General features: G+C 42.7%; 1 protein-coding gene across 1 annotated transcript in view; it reads left to right on the top strand.

The window, feature by feature from the left end:
- Positions 1–256: 256 nt before the first annotated feature.
- Positions 257–16,948, top strand: part of TSPAN3 (tetraspanin 3) — a 38,087-nt gene continuing 21,395 nt past the window's right edge. The window contains exons 1-2 of the mRNA XM_073619195.1: positions 257–413; positions 16,539–16,730. Of these exons, the coding sequence (XP_073475296.1) occupies positions 351–413; positions 16,539–16,730 (255 nt within the window). The 5' untranslated portion in view covers positions 257–350. The remainder of the gene's footprint in view (positions 414–16,538; positions 16,731–16,948) is intronic.

The following is a 16,948-nucleotide window of genomic DNA, read 5'->3' on the forward strand; positions in this document are numbered from 1 at the left end:
ATGGTGTGAATGGGCCTAGCCTGGCATGGATATTTGTTTGTTTTGTGAATTGAACATATGTACAGATATAAGGTGGGTAGTGTTGTGAAAACGAGCCCTCCATCTTAGCAGAGTAGTCAGCAGGTAGCGCAACAATTGAGCGTCGCTTCACCACAGCTATATAACCAAACACCGTGTGTAATGAGAGGGTTTTCCCTCATCAAAGATGCTAATGAGCGGCCACTGGGGAGCCAATAGGAAACGGCGTGGCGTTGCGGCTGTACGCGGCGGTAGGCGGGGCCGGTTGCCTTGGGAGCCCGTGAGCCGGGAGCTGCGTCACACGGTGAGGCCGCCATCTTGTGATCGGAGAGATGGGGCAGTGCGGGGTGATCTCCTCCAAGACCGTCCTGGTCTTCCTGAACCTCATTTTCTGGGTGAGTGTGGAGGGGGGAGGACGGGCTGTGCTCTGTACACCGGGGACTGTGGCGGCCATGTCACCTGGTGTCATTGTACACGGCTCTGAGGGAGCGGAGGGTTGTCCAGTGTATGGAGGGAGGTCAGCCTGACCAGGAGACTCAGTGCTCATGTCTGCTGATTTACTTCATGTTATTGTATGAGGATCTAGTGTGCCTAGACTGAGAACACACCATCCGATCTGATTGTACGATCTGCTTCCTATCAGCTGTGTACAAGGCTCCTTCTGGGGCGATCATTGGATGGGAGGTTTAGATGTGATCTCTCAGTACACATTCTTGTCACTCTTATGGCCCATACACCATATGAAAAGTACGATAATCTGATCGTTAATATCGAGCTTTCTGGAGCCGATCGTGACAGTTCATTTGATTATTATACAATGGGACAAGCACAAAAATTTCTCTTGTACGATCCCAGATCGTCTGATTTTTCTTTTAATCAGTACAGTTATTGTTCGAAAATACAAATACGATACGTGACATGACTTCCGAATCTTTATTCTGTTTGAGAATTTTCGTAATTTTAGTAAAACTTAATCTTCTATATGAGACTGTTATTCTTTGCATGCTAATCTGTCGGATCGCGTATATGGGCCATAAAATGGGGTGCACACGATAAGAAATTTGGGTGAGCAAAAGAGTCTCGTACGACAAAGGCGCCATTGATTTATCTTTTATTTCTGATCGTGCGCAGTCTTTCGTTTGGTAGACATTAAATTGGAGTTTCACCCAGAAAAGGAACGTCCGCTGTCTGGATTCCTCCCCTCTCCGCTGTCACATTTGACACCTTTCATGGGGAGGGGGAAGCGGATATCTGTCAAATCCAGGTACCGACTCCCACTTCCGGAGAAATTGTGTGGCGTTCTACGCAATGTCCGGCACCCCCCCCCACTGTCTTCTGGGAGACGCAAAGATCGCAGAAGACAGCAGGGGCCAATCAGAACACACGACTCGCACAGTAGGGAACCAGGAATGAAGCCAAAAGTCTTTACTGCCTGATTCCATTACCGGGAATGGCGGCAGCACCCGCGAGTCAATTCGAAGATCGTCTGGGGTGCTGATATCGCGGGCTCCCTGGACGGGTAAGTGTTCATATACTAAATGCAGTATTTGGAGCTGCTGACTTTTTTTTTTTTTTTCCGCCAGTGGAACTCCGCTTTAAACATAAATCGTACTTTCTGTTCTCATACAAGAAAAACTTTGGGGATTGTCCCTTTTTGTAAATTTTAGTTCGGAAGGTCGGATTCGGCTGTCGAAAGTTCATAAAAATCATAGATCGTTCCTCAGATGAAAATACTCGTGTGATTTTTCTTAGTGCGTATGAGCCATTATGCCCAGCACACACGATCAGAAAATCGGGTGAAAAATACCGCTTTCAGAGCGATCGTATGATTATCTGATCAGTAGTACACCACTTACATTGAGCCAATCACGGCAGTTTGTGTAAAATAATCAAATGAGACAAACTCACAAATGGTTTTCTCGTACGATTTTTGTTTAATATGTACAGTAGTCATCCAGAAACAATCAAAAGAGCAAGACTATGCATGCTCAGAAACAACAGAATGCAATACACTTCCCAAGTGTTCTGCCCTACGAGAATTTTCCTAACTTTAGTAAACTCTTCATTTTCTATATGAGACTAGCATGCAAAAAAAAGACAATCTTTAGTCCGATTATTTTCATCGTGTGTTACAGCTGCACGATTAATTGTTAAGAATCAAAATCGTGATCTTTTTCCCTTCCTGATCTTCAAAGCAGCATGTCACCATCTTTCTAACAAGTGCAGAGAGTTCTCACAGCTGGGAAAAAAAAAAAATCTACCCAGCCTGCCAAGTTTTATTACAACACTGAATAAGTAGAAACAAAGTATCTTTTCGTTTTTTTTTTTTTCGTCAAAGGAAAGAACTCCGGGTGTAGATGAGGGCAGTTTAACCATTTAAAGACCAAACCTTTTCTGACATTTGTTGCTTACAAGTCATTATATATATATATATATATATATATATATATATATATATATATATATATATATATATATATATATATATATATATATATATAATTTTTTTTTTTTTTTTTGCAGAGGCCCTAGAGGATAAAATGGTGGTTGTTGCAATATTTTATGTCACACCATATTTGCGCAGCGGTTTTTCAAACGCAATTCATTTTTAAAAAAAATACAGTTTAAAAAAAAAATACCGTAAAGTCAGCCTTTTTTGTATAATGTGAAAGAAGATGTTACACCAAGAGAATCGTGATCTTTATTCTAAGCAAAAAAAAAATCGGGATGCTCATTTTAGCCAGAATCGTGCAGCTCTATCGTGTGTACAAGGCTTTATGCTGGCTGTACACTTAGATTTTCATCTCAGAACATTTGTTTGATTTTCGACTTGTTAATGGGGTCAAATTGATCATTTCCAACCACAATGATGGGAAAACTTGAAGGAGCAGAGTAGAAGGGTTGTCCAACTTTGCATAACGGTGCGTATCATGATGTAACCGACAATGGTATTAAATTTTCTCGAACAACAAAGCAAACCTTTTTTCTTGTATAAATAGTTTTCTAGCTTGAACACTAATATGTGTGTGTACATGTGTAAAAAAAAAAAAAAATATATATATATATAATATATATATAATTTTATATTCGGAATCTGCTGTTTGAACTATACTAATGATCAGATGATCGTTCCTTGTATGGAGGTTTTTCTTTCAATTTTCCTATAGTGTGTACAGGCATACCCCACTTTTAAGTATACAATGGGGTTTATTTACTAAAGCTGGAAATTGCAAAATCGGGTCACTTCTGCATACAATCCAATGAGCTGCCAGGTTTTATTACCAAAGCTTAAAGCGGAGTTCCACACAAAAATGGAACTTCTGCTTTTCGGAACCCCCCCCCCCCCCCCCTCCAGTGTCACATTTGGCACCTTTCAGGGGGGAGGGGGGTGCAGATACCTGTCTAAGACAGGTATTTGCACCCACTTCCGGGCATAGACTCCCACGGGAGTCTATGCCTCTTCCTGTCTCTCCGCACAGTCTCCTGGGAAACACACAGGTCCCAGGTGATAGCGGGCACCAGTTATGACACGTAGCGCGACTCGCGCATGCGCATTAGGGAACCGGGAATTGAACCCGCAACGCTTCACTTCCTGATTCCCTCACCTAGGATGGCAGCAGCAGCTGCCGAGAGTCGAGCGAGTTCTCGGCATCGGCTGCTGACATCGCTGGACCCTGGGACAGGTATGTGGCCATTTATTAAAAGTCAGCAGCTGCAGTATTTGTAGCTGCTGGCTTTTACTTTTTTTTTTTTTTTTCTGGACTCCCTCTTTAATTGAACAAGCTGGGGTTAGAAGCTCATTGGTTTCTATGCAGCAGTGAGCCTGGTTTTGCACTTTCCAGCTTTAGTAAATATACCCCATTGTGTACTTAGAGGTGGGGTATGCCTGTACTCAGCTTTAGACTCTGTTCACACCTGAGCGTAGCACAGCGACAGATGCGTTTTTTTTTTTTTTGTGGAGCATTTTTGAAGTGACACCATTCGCTCTAAAGAAGTTCACGTACCAAATCTTGGCACAGCGCCAGGAGCATTTGCAATTTTTGCTGAATTGTAGCGCATTTTGTTTCTCGACAATCGTGGCAAAATCACACCATGTTTCGGGTGCTATTAAGAAATAGTATCCCAAACGCTTTCTGCCATGATTCTGGAATTGCAGCATTTCCGCCTGCGATCCAAATCGCTCAGGTGGGAATGGAGCCTTCGGCTCTGTTCACGCTGGAACACGTTTACTGCACGTCAACATGCTGCCCTTGCCGGAAACGTAAGGGTGACATTAATTGTTAATAGCGCCTCAAACACGGCTCACAATTACATTATATTTTTATTTTTGGTACCTGTATAGTGCCATGAATTTTACACATATATTGTACATTCACGTCAGTCCCTGCCCTTAAGGAGCTTACAATCTAAGGTCCCTAACTCTACCAGTATGTCTTTGAAGTTTGGGAGGACACCGGATTTGAGCAACAGAAGTGCTTACCACTTAGCCACTGTGCTTGTGGCAATTTAATACTTGTGCTACTTTTTCTGAGTTCCGGTATGTTTAGCAACCCATTGAAATAAATGTGAGAACCTTTGTTCTAATGTGGGTCAGTCTTTTCACACCAGTGTCATCAGTCACGTTTTTCAGTTTGCACGTCCATCTTCACTTCAGATCTGTCTGCAGCCATTTTTTTTTTTTTTTATTTAGTTGTTGCAGAAACCAATCAGAAGTGACTAAAGTGAAAAAGTGTTTCTTGCCTAAAAATGGATGTTCAGGTCCGTCTAAACAAAAATGGATGCAGCCTTGTTCTGATTAAGGCAACATTCCTGATCAGATGTGAATGGACCTCAACTCGCATGAAAGGCAGGCCAAAGTAGTACAGGGACTACTTTTGAAGTCGCACATATATAAGAATGGTTATCGTTGGAAAATCCTGGGGGGTGACTTGTTATGCGATTTTGAAGTCCCAAGTCGCACAAGTGTAAGAGGCTTTAGGCTCGCCACGTATCTTAGTTTGCGGAAGCCGCCATCTTGGCCACTGTTCTGCATCTGCCATGGCGCTGCTCATGTAATCGGTTATGAAGCCATTAATTTGATGGTGTGACAGTTTGGCTGAGGACACAAGCAAATACGACAGGTGGCATTCCAGGAATGTAGCCAAATTTTAAACTGTTAATCGATGGGTTTAGTTTCGCTTAAGCTTTCAGCTTCTTTGGATCTACCAACAGCCATTTTAATAGAAGGGCTTCCCAGGTTTGATCAAATTGGCCCTTTATATTAGGGTCACCATACACCTTACAAACAACTTTAGATTTACCAACACTATGTAATATAAGGGCATTCCTAAACTATACAATCAGTTTGTATCCAACCAGGTGGGCCCCTGCTCTTAGTAGTCTGAAGGAGATTGTAGAATCAGATTGTAATGTGTTTAGCTTACATTGTTTGCATAAATCTAAAGTTGATTGGTCAGATGTAACCTGTATGATGACCCCCTTAGTTCTACATTCGCACAGTTTCATGTGTTAATACTTGTTTGTGATTGCTCGCCATTGAAAGCAGTTTTGACAAAGTGTGTATGAATATAGTTATAACTTTTTTTTTTTTTGTTGCTAAAGTCCTATAGTCCTTTGTATTTCCTGCCGCAGGGAATATAGTAAGATGTTCTTATTTATGATTTCAGTATTAGAGCTATTGAACAATGTTTTTGTAACTCATTATCAGGACAGTGCAGTCTTAAAGTGAGTGAAACCTCATGTTGATTAAAAACACCTGTGAGCCAATTAGCTAATGTGCTAGTATGCACCACATACCTTAGAACAAAGCCCTCCCACGGCGCTCTGTCACTGCTGAGAGGGCTGACATCTTCCCCCAGTCTTCCAGGTTCACGTGCTCCAGCTGTGTGCTCCAGCTGGAGCCGCGATGAGGTCACTCCAACGCATGCACGCAGGCTCTCGGTTCTGGCGAGGTATGCCAGACCTTTAGAGCGCATGCTCCGGTGATGTTACCAGCTGCATGCAGGATGAATCTCTAAACGGTGCAGGTACGTACAGGTGACACTTATTATAGGCTTACCTGTGGGTAAAAATCACAAAGCGCGCTTTACTTCCGCTTTGTGGGGGGTTCATTTGTTTGTTTTTTTTTTTCTTAAAGTGGCTGTAAAGGCACAAGAATTTTTTCCTGCATGCATTCTTGAGATTCATCAATCTTCACAGCAGTTTTTGCTTCCTCATCTAGAATCTAATTATCTTATCTCATGGTCATGGGTTCAAAAAAATGCTCCATGTAATAAAACAATCAAAAGCTTGCAGTCATGTCCTCTACCCAGACATAAATAAAGAAATAAAAATCTGCTCTGCTTTTGTAGAATAAGCTGCCTGGGGAGGTCTTATTATTCTCTGTAGAACCAAACGGTGTATTTTACATAATGGAGTCAGGTTTGATTTCTCTGCAGCTCTTCTCTTTGTCCATGGTAGATTATCTCCTTTCAGGGAGTTTCTGAACAATGGGGTTTTCAGGGTTGAATTGTTGGTGTTGGCACTTTAAACTTGGAGTAAACATACATGTGCTTAGTACAGAAATGAATAAGTATAGACTCGGCGGGGTCATTTCATCTTTACAAAATCGCATTCATTTTTACTATGGAAAAGTAGACTTTCTTTGTTATGAAGAACTAATTGCTGTTCCCGGCCATGGTCTAGATCATGCTGTCCTAGTTATAGTCTTATGTCATCCCTTTTCAATAAATGTATATAAATCTGCAGACTGCATTTTCACTAAGGCCTCATGCACACTGGACATTTTTACAGCTGCTGTTTTTGGCTTCAGAAGGCTTTTTCTGCAGTCAATAAACTCCCCAGCATTTTATCCCATGTGTCCATGCACACATAGGATGTTATCAACTTTTTTTTGGCTGTAAAAGAGTAAGACAAAGATTTGGAGGGCACACCCTAAAAGATGCATTAAAGATGGTGCAGCCATAAGACCATAAAAACAGAAGAACAATATGTGATATAGGAGGAGCCCTTTAGTTCTCCCATATAGGGGAGTGTATTTCTCCCATGGTTCAGAGAAGCAGGATCTTCCATTCTATGGATAGTAATAGGACCCACTGATAATGGGGTACTTTGACGAAGCAAGTGGGCTTAAGCGCCATATGGTGTGACTAAATCCCCATATTTTTTGAAAATGTTCAGGTGTTTCAAATAGCCTTGCAGGAGTTAAATGTCATGTTTGCATGTGTGCGCAGTAATATTTTTTTTTTTTTCTTCTGGCTGTAAAAAAAAAAAAAAAAAAAAAAACCAAAACGAGTGGGTTCTGAGATGGTTTTTCAGTTGTAAAAACGCTCTAACATCAAATGCCAATAAACGCTCAAATGCGGCTCACCAGCGCTTTTTTTTTTTTTTTTTTTCTCCCCATTTTTAGAAAAAAAAAAAGTTGAAAAACTCACTGCAAAGCTACTGGCATTTTTTATAATGTCCAGTGTGCATGAGGCCTTCTAGAAAACAAGTCGGTTTCATATGGAGCTTCCCTATCAAATAAATAATGCTGTCAAATTCATCTGCTTCTTTAACATTGTATCACGTAATCAGTATAAACATTTCAACAAAGGTTCTTAGGTGCTCCTTTATTGAGAATAAGTAATAGAGCCTTTCACTAAGGCCTCTTGCACACAGCAGCTTTAAAAAAAGCTCAGTAGTGTGTTTTTTGTTTTGTTTTTCTGATGTAAAATGCAGCTTATTGTTTACATTGTGTCTTCCAGGACAGCCTCTGAGACCTTGGGCCCCTCCCTCCGGACAGGAAATGCGTACCCCTTTCCAAATAAAAGGATGTCCTCCAGGCCCATACCTCAGTATTTGTGTTTCCTCCGGAAGGATGGGATGCACGTTGTGGAACCTAGGAGAGCTCTGGGTCTCAGAGGTAGACCAGAGGGGTTTCCTTTAAAATTTTTAAAGCTGTACCTTTCTTACCTGGATCCCTCCCTAGTGGAGTGGAGCGGTGTGGTTGCTGTCTTCTGCCTCAGAGAGAGAAGTGTACCTCTGCAGTGTGTTTCCCAGCTCCCCCTGTGTGGCATGGCCGGCTCAGCGTGCTCCTCCTGTGTAAGGAGAACTACCCGACGTGTCACTTCTAGCAGGGGCGGGGCCTATGCATTCCAAGCTGGTCAGTCCAGGAAGCTGCATAGGCAGTGAGAGAGACTGAGTGACGTTGTCAGCGGGTGCCAGAGACTAGTGGTTCCTGGTCTCATTTTAAAGCGGTAGTCCAGCGACCAATTTTTTTTTTTTTTTTTTTCTTTTTTAGGTCATTGAGACACTTTGCTAATCCCAAAATAATACTCAGTTTGGGTGTAATATTTCCGCCTCTGTCTGTTTACTGAAGAATAACTTAAAAAATGTGATGCTGCCTGTTTCCATCTTGCTTGTGGGCATATGAAGCCCACAAGCATTGATTTCCTAGATGCGGTGAATGCTGTTCATTCACAGCTTGTTCACGTGCATGATCATTGTTTCCGCACTGAATCTTGGGAAGCCTGACACTAAGCTCCCAGGAGACAGTGTGGCGCCGGGGAAAGGCAATAAACACGCCTACTCTCATGAGAGGAGAGACAGGAAGTGCCACAATAAAGTACAATATAAAGGTAATTACAGCGATAAAAAAATTTTCCGTGCAGCATTTGAACATCTATGCAATTAACTGAAGGGGGTAAAATTAAGTTAAAAATTTGAGTGGTACCCCGCTTTAAACCGGCACAGGCAGTATCCAAAACGGGCGGCTGGTGTTTTTGAGTGACCCAGCGTGGCTGTAGGAGAACACTGTTTGCAGCATGGACAACCCTGCACAGGCAGGAAAATCAGCATCCCTTTAGCAGCACCTTGGAGAGGATTTTTTATATGCTATAAGGATAGCTTCAGGATTTAGGGGCACTTTTTTTTTTTTTTTTTTTTTTTTTTTTGGTTTGTTTTTCCTGCACAGTGGTGTTTTGGAACAGGGCCCCCCCTCAAATACTATTTGTCTCCTGTCTTAACATAGGTTAAAGCCCAGGATAGGACAGAGGTGGCGGCCCCCAAGAGAACATGTGCTGTTTGTGCGGTTAGGCTAAGCTCTATGTGGGAGAAACCCTCATGCCATTGCTGTGTGGGTAATCTGGTGAAGGACGAATCCGTAACTGCATGTCACAAGATTCTGTCATCAGTAAAGGATGCGATGGCTTCAACTTTTAAATCATTTAAAGGTTTGCTAGAAAAGATGCAGGGTCCCACGGTACCAGCTGCCCAAATTCTTTCCCAAGGGGGGATAGAGAGGATCCTGAGAAGGAATCCAGATCCCCTACCTCTTCTCAAGCTGATTCAGCTTCAGAGGATGATGTCATAGGAGAAGGTGACTCCTCCAGAGGCTCAAGGTATAAGTTGTCCCTGAATGATGTTGATGATTTGCTTAAAACCATTTACAACACCTTGGAGATTGAGGAAGAAAAAGTACAGCAAAGCATAACCAGATGTATGAGGGGTCTCATGCGAAGAAATTGAGGGTTTTTCCAGTTCATAGCTCTTGTTGAATCCATTATGTTAGAATGGCAAAACCCGGAGAGAGCCCTTTTTATCAGGGGGCCTAAAAAGAAGGTTCCCCTTTGAGGAAGATGCGTCCCAGCCTCGGAACAAAGTGCAAAAACTGGATGCACCCTTCTCTAAAATCTCCAAAAAAAATCAGACTTGGCCTTCGATGATATGGACACACTGAAGGATCGAATCGATAAGGGGGGAGATGTCCTACTCTGTAGAGCCTAGGATTCTACCTCACTAAGCTTAAAACCAGCTTTAGTGGTAACTTGTGTGGCCAGAAATCTGGACTGTTGGCTTTCCCAGCTTCAGTCACACCTGTCAGCCGGAACCTCAAGGCAACAGATTCTAAAGTCATTCCCACTGCTTTTTAAAGCAGTGGGTTACTTGGCGGATACATCTGCTGAGTCGGTAAAATTATCAGCCAGATCTGCGGCATTGGTGAACTCAGCCAGGCGTGCCCTATGGCTGAAAACCTGGAGTAGGTACTCGGATTCTAAGATGCGTCTGTGTAGCATCCCCTTTTCGGGAGATCATCTTTTTGGTGCAGGCCTGGAAGTGGTACTAGAGTGCACTGCAGATAAAAAGAAAGCTTTCCCTGAAGTGAAAAAGAAGGCAGGTGCCCGGAGGTCCTTTTAGTGGCCAAAGGCAGCAGGGTCAAGCCGACCAAGATAATCGCCCAAAGGAGCATTGGACTGGTCACAAAGGAAGAGGTAGAGGGGGGATACTATTCAATCCTCTGAAACCCGCCAAACCCCAATGACTTCTGTCTCCCAGTGGGAGGAAGACTGGGAAGCTTCCTCCCCCAATGATCGAAAATTTCCTCCAAATACATTCTGAATTTGATCCAGAATGGTTACAGACTGGCGTTCGAATCACAAGACTGTTGGTGACAAGCCTCCCCCCGAGATTTGGAAAAGGCGAATGCACTTTGTCTCCTGATAGATCTTTTGGACCAGAAAGTCCTCACCCAGGTTCCCCGGGAAGAGCAGGGAGGGGGGTTTTACTCGCATATATTATGGTGAAAAAAACCATCAGGCAAATTTCGCCTAATTCTCAATCTCCGGTCCTTTAATCAATCTCTCAAATACAAACATTTCAGGGTGGAATCGATCTTCTCGGTGAGAAATTGTTTGTTTTATGGCCACTCTGAACCTCTGTGATGCATATCTCCTTGTCCCGATTCACCTGTCTTGTCAGAAATATCTAAAATTGGCAGTCAAGATGGGCTCCAAAATACGCCATTTTCAATGTTGGGCACTTCCGTTGGGCCTGAGAATTTTTCCAACGATTCTGGCAGAAGCCCTGGCCTCTTTTGCGATTGAAAGCAATCGCAGTTGTTCCTTACCTGGACGATCTGCTTTTAAAAGCCAGATCCTATCACCAACTGACAGCAGAACTGAAGGAGGTTGAGGATTATCTCCGATCTTTGGGCTGGCTGATTAACCATTACAAGTCCTGCCTAATTCCATTCCAGAGTTTCATACCTAGGATAAGAGATCGCCTCAGCGGAGGGAAAGATTGTTCTGCCAAAGGAAATATTTCTAAAGATTGACCGCTTGGCCGCAAGGCTGCAGAGCAATCTATCGGTCTCACTGAGAGAAATCTCTCAGGTAGTGGGCCTTATGACATCCTGTTTTCCCGCAGTACTTTGGGTGAGATTCCACCAACGTCCTTTACAGGTGCTCCTCATAAAAAATTGAAACGGAAAAAGATACATTAGAGGTTCGAGTTCTCCTTCCCTCGAAGATCAGGAGGTCCCTCTGGTGGTGGCGGGCTCAGCACAACCTATGCAGAGGCCTAGAGTGGACTACTCCCCAGATGCCAGTCGTTTCGATTGGGGAGCACATCTGGGAAGCAGGGTAGCCAAGGGGACATGGTCCCCAAGAGAAGCCCGGTGGTCTTCCAACCAAAGGGAGTTGTTAGCAGTCCAGCGTGCGATTAAGTGCTTTTTTGGTGGAACCAGTGGATTCTCACCTTCAGATCCGCTCGGACAATGTAACCACGATTGCATACATCAACAAGCAAGGTGGTACGAGGAGTCAGCGGCTGCAGACAATCGCACACTTTTTTTTTTTTTTTTTGGGTGGAACGAAAGTTAGTCTCAGCCATACACCTGAATGGATCCCAAAATTCTTTGGCGGACTTTCTCAGTCGTCAGCGGGTGAGTCAGGACGAACGGGCACTCGGCCAGGAGGATTTTGCAGCCATCACACAAGTATGGGTATACCAGAAGTGGACCTCTTTTGTGTTCCAAAAGAACAAAAAGGTAGAGAAGTTTTCTTTCCCTGAACCCTTGGGATCAGGCGATAGGAATAGATGCCTTAGCCAGTCCTTGGGTATTCACCCTGGCGTATGCTTTCCCCCAAATTATATTGATTCCCCTTGTTCTTCGAAAGTCCATCTCAGAAAAGACAAACCTCATCCTGGTGGCCCCTTATTGGCCCAAAAGGTCAAGGTTCTCCATGCTGTAAAGCCTCTCGGTAGTCCCCCATCTCCCACAGTGAGAGGACTTGATTGCAAAGGGATTAGTTCTTCACTCCCAGGTGACAACTTTAGAACTGTCAGCATGATTTCTGAAGAGCAGCTTCTGACATCCCAGGGGTTCTCGGAAACGGTAGTAAAAACCTTGGTTAGCTGTCGCAAACCCATTACCAGAGCCATTTACTCCAAGATGTGGAAGAGGTTCAGCTCCTGGATGTCAGACTGGGCCATATAACCCCAAATATTCCAACAATTTTGGATTTTTTTTCAAGAGGGGGCAGACAAAGGGCTTTCAGTTAGCACCCTTAAAGTTCAGGCCTCTGCATGTTTCTTCAGACCCTTCTACAACAGGATCATTTTGTATCAAACCTCTTTAAAGGGGTTGTAAAGTGTGTGTGTGTGTGTGTGTGTGTGTGTATAGATAGATGTATAAAAAAAAATATATTTGGTGTTTGTCATTTATAAATATATATCATACTTGCCTCCACTGTGCAGTTCGTTTTGCAGAGTGTGGCCCTGAACCTCCTTTTCCGGGGTCCCCCGCCGGCGCTTGCTGCTCCTCCTTGCATCGGTAAACCCCCTGGGAAAAGTGCTCTCCCTGGGAGTTACCTTGCGGGCGCATTCCCGAGACCAGCATTTGCGTGCATAGACACAGAATGCCGGACTCTGCCCCGGCGCCCGCTTCATTGGATTTGATTGACAGCAGCGCAGCCTTTGGCTCCCGCTACTGTCAATCAATCTATCCAATCAAGAGCCATGAACCCCAGGCAGAGAGGAAGAGCGCGTCTCCGCTGAGGGAACGAATGGGGTAAAACTGGGGGGCTGGTCGGTGTCTTTTTTCACCTTAATGCTTAGGATGCAAGGTGAGAAACGAGGGTTTACAACCCCTTTAAACTCCCCTCTGTACTCCTATGTGTCCGTTTTTTAGGAGTTTATTAGCAGGAGAGTTTATGGGCTGTCTTAACACACTAAAATCGTGTTCAAAAGCAGTTCTGACCACAAAAAATGCCTATAAACTCTAAGCAAGTTTAGCACTTCTGCGTTTATTTCAATAAATTTTAAATTCTGGCCAATGAAATGGCTTAACTCCTAAACTCTTTTGAAAAAATGCAGCTTAGATGAGTTTATCACGCTGATTTTCCCCTGTCGGGTTAAACAGCATTTACAAGAAACCAGTGTGCATGAGGCCTAAAAACAAGCTGATAAGGTAATGCCAAATTCAACAGTCAGCCCAGGTTCACACTGCTGTGGAATTTAAATCGCACAATTTGATTCCCGCATGTCAGTCCGACTATTTCAGACACCTTTGCGATTTCCTCCACCTATGTCTATTGAAATCACACCTGAAATCACCAAAAGTAGTACAGAAACTACTTTTGGGATCCGGCGCGGCACTACAAAGCCAGCGTCGCACCGATCCGGACGGTTCCACTGCGAGTAATAGCCGCTGATTTGGCATGCAATTTGACATGTCAGATTGCATCAATGTGAATGGATTACCCCCTACGTATTCCTCAGCTGTGTGAGTTCTTACTTCGACAGTAGAGGCCAGTTACACTTGGAGGTATTTTCATGCCATGCTCAGGCATCCTTAATTTGCTGATGGGTTTCTAAAAAAAAAAAAAACAGTTGTGTTTCTGGACCATTTTTGTTTTTGGGATTGCTATAGGGTTGGGGAGAGATGCTGCAGATAAAGCTGTCTTATCCAAAGGAAACGGATCAGGCAAGATATTCTGGCTGCTGTTTTTTATAGATGAGCCTTGACCAGCAGTGTCAAACGTTTCCTGCACCCGATTTGGATCATTGCATGATCCAGATATTTTCGTCTTTGTTTGGGGGACTGTCATGTTTCTGTTGGTTCATTTACAGAAGGTGAGTTGGTATATCTTTGGAGGACTGGGAAGAGAGCCTTGTTTTCAGTCAGCATTGAGATAAGAGGATCAAAAAGGGCTGACCCCTCTATATATAGAGAATTACAGGCTATACGCTGATAAGTTTGCTTACATTAGGCATGTAATCTTTAACTCTTATCTGATCCATTTTTAGTTTTGGCTGGCAATCAATATCACTTTTTTTTTTTTAACCAGGTTGAACGTAAGAAAAAGAGAGGAAAAAAAGCTCAATTCCTCCATCTACACATTGGGTACAGAAGGGGGAATTCTCCGCAATGTGTCTTTGTATTCTGACAGCGGGGAGTCTTCCCCTACATCACAATACACTGATCAATGCTGCCAGCCTGGTTCTAAAGACATAGGGTTCTTACCTAAATGCATTCTATGTATTAGGGTAAAAAAAACCTTCCAGTATCTGCCCCCTCCAAATACTTTATATGGTTCTCTTTCGATCCGGCTGCTGTCAATCAAATCCTGGGGGAGATATATATATATATATATATATATATATATATATATATATATATATATATATATATATATATATATATATATATATATATATATATATATATATATATATATTTGCCATTTCCTGTCCCATAGCCAAACAGGAAGTGAGGAAATCCCTCCAAATATTTGATCACCGCTGCGATGGTTTTTTTATTTTTTTTGCGCTATAAACAAAAGAGCGACCATTTTAAAAACAAAACATTTTTTACTTATTGCTATAATAAATATCCCAAATTTAAAAAAAAAAAACGAAACAAATTTCTTCATTTTAGGCCGATATGTATTCTTTTACATATTTTTGGTAAAATAAATCGCAATAAGTGTATACTGATTGGTTTGCGCAAAAATTATAGCGTCTACAAAATGCGGGATAAATTTATGGCGTTTTTGTTTGTTTTTTTACTAGTAATTGCGGCGATCTGCTATAACTTAGTCGGCAAGTGGTTAAGTGCAAAATCAGAAAGTCAGTAACTTCACCATCAGTGCAAAATGGTTTTTAATTAGTTCCATAGTATTACCTTTGGACAACCCATGGACTATGGATGGATCTTTGGCTGTGCAGGCCTGGTTTCCACCACTTTGCTGCAATACTGATGAATGGATTTTCTCATTTTATTTTGAGTGCTAAAGCTAGGAAACGATTTTTTTTTTTTTTTTTTTTATCCGCTGCATTTCAGGCTGATATCAGGTGCCGATATTCTGTACATTTAAAAAAACTTTTTTTTTTTTTTTTTTTACACTGTAAACATCCCTTGTGACAGTAATAGGCAGTGACAGGTACTATATGGATCGGTTTTTGTGACCGATACTTGAAAAAAAAAAAGTGAATATCTGCCGCCCCCTAGTTAAAACTGTATTTACCAAACAAGTGTCTATGTACTAAAGGCTCCCTGTACATTCAGTGCTCTTTCCAGCCCCACTGTAACTTTTTATCCTAGAACCACCTTCACTTGCTGCTTTTGCTGTTATTACAGAATGTGTTACATTCCTTGACTGCAATACTGAATCAGCACCGATGGAGGGGAGGTAGATGTCGGGGCAACTTTAGAGTCATACATTTCAATACTAGCTCTAGAGGTAGTATTATACCCTTGTCCATAATATGCTCCATGTTTTTCACAAGACTGAGAGAGCCTTTTTTATTCTAAATAAGCTCAGCAGCTCATGCCAAGATTTTAAACCTGTTGCTTATGAAAGGACGTTGACTCCTTAATAACAATATGCTAGGTTCTATATTCTGTATTATAGGTTAAGTGGCTCCTAATCCTTACAGATTGTTCATGCCTGGCAAAAAAAAAACAAACATTTGTCCACAGTTGGATTTTCTGAGGAACTGCAATGTGTGTCCTTGGGGGGGGGGGGGGGGGGGGGGTTGTGGTTTTTTTTTTTTTCTTTCTGTTTTATTTTAATTATTAAATCAGAACTCCACCAAAAAGAGGAAAGGTAGCTCCGCTTGTTTGTGTTTTTGACAGGGAGACACCCCCCCCCCCCCCCCCCCCCCCCCCCCCCCCCCCCCCACCAAGGCGAGATCTCCCGGAAGTTCAGCCCTCATCCTTCTCCTACTGCCACCGGGCCATTCAGATAGCGCGTTTCGCACATGTGCAGTAGGGAGCCAGCGACGGCACTTGAGAGCCGATTGAAAAATTGGCTGGGGTGCCAACATCGCAGGATCCCTGCACAGGTAAGTGTCCTTATGTTAAAAATCAGCAACTACAGTATTTTTGTTGGGGGGGGGGGGGGGGGGGCTGGGGCTGGGGGGTTGGAGCTCTGCTTTAGGAAACATTTTATCAATTGCTTGCTACCTTTCTAGGTTTCTTCTGCCACGACAGTTCTGGTAATTTTTCTTTGCTGTAGAAGGACAGGAGAAATCGGCTAACACGGGATAGAAAGCCCAGTTCTGTAGTATTGCTTTATTGCAAGAAAATATGAATGCGTGTGACCATGTATTTCTTGTTGGTGACGTTAAGTCTGTATAATTTATTTAATATGGTAACTCAGTCATCACAGGCATTTGGAAGGCGACATGATTTATTGTTCCAATTACTTTAGCAGTATATTCAATATATCACATAAAATATTGTGTCTTCTCTGCAGGCTGCCGCAGGTATCTTGTGCTATGTTGGAGCCTATGTCTTCATTACATATGACGATTATGAGCACTTTTTTGAAGATGTTTACACCTTGATTCCAGGCGTAATAATTATTGCAGTGGGTGCTCTGCTGTTCATCATTGGCCTAATTGGATGTTGTGCCACAATCCGGGAAAGTCGCTGTGGCCTTGCAACGGTAAGTATGTACAAACTTAAATGAGAGAGCCCTAATTCACCTATTTCCAATACTTCTTTGTATCTAATGCTGGCCATACCCAAGCTGCTCTTCTGCCTAATGTAGGAAAGAGCTGACTCTTCTGTAAATCTCTAAATGGTGTGTTCCTTCCAGTTAGGGTTTTTTTGTTTTTTTTGCCGTTTTCAGAACAAACCACTTTTTTTTTTTTTTTTTTTATC

This window comes from Aquarana catesbeiana, linkage group LG03 (genome assembly GCF_042186555.1).
Source record: "Aquarana catesbeiana isolate 2022-GZ linkage group LG03, ASM4218655v1, whole genome shotgun sequence".
Classification (NCBI taxonomy): domain Eukaryota; kingdom Metazoa; phylum Chordata; class Amphibia; order Anura; family Ranidae; genus Aquarana; species Aquarana catesbeiana.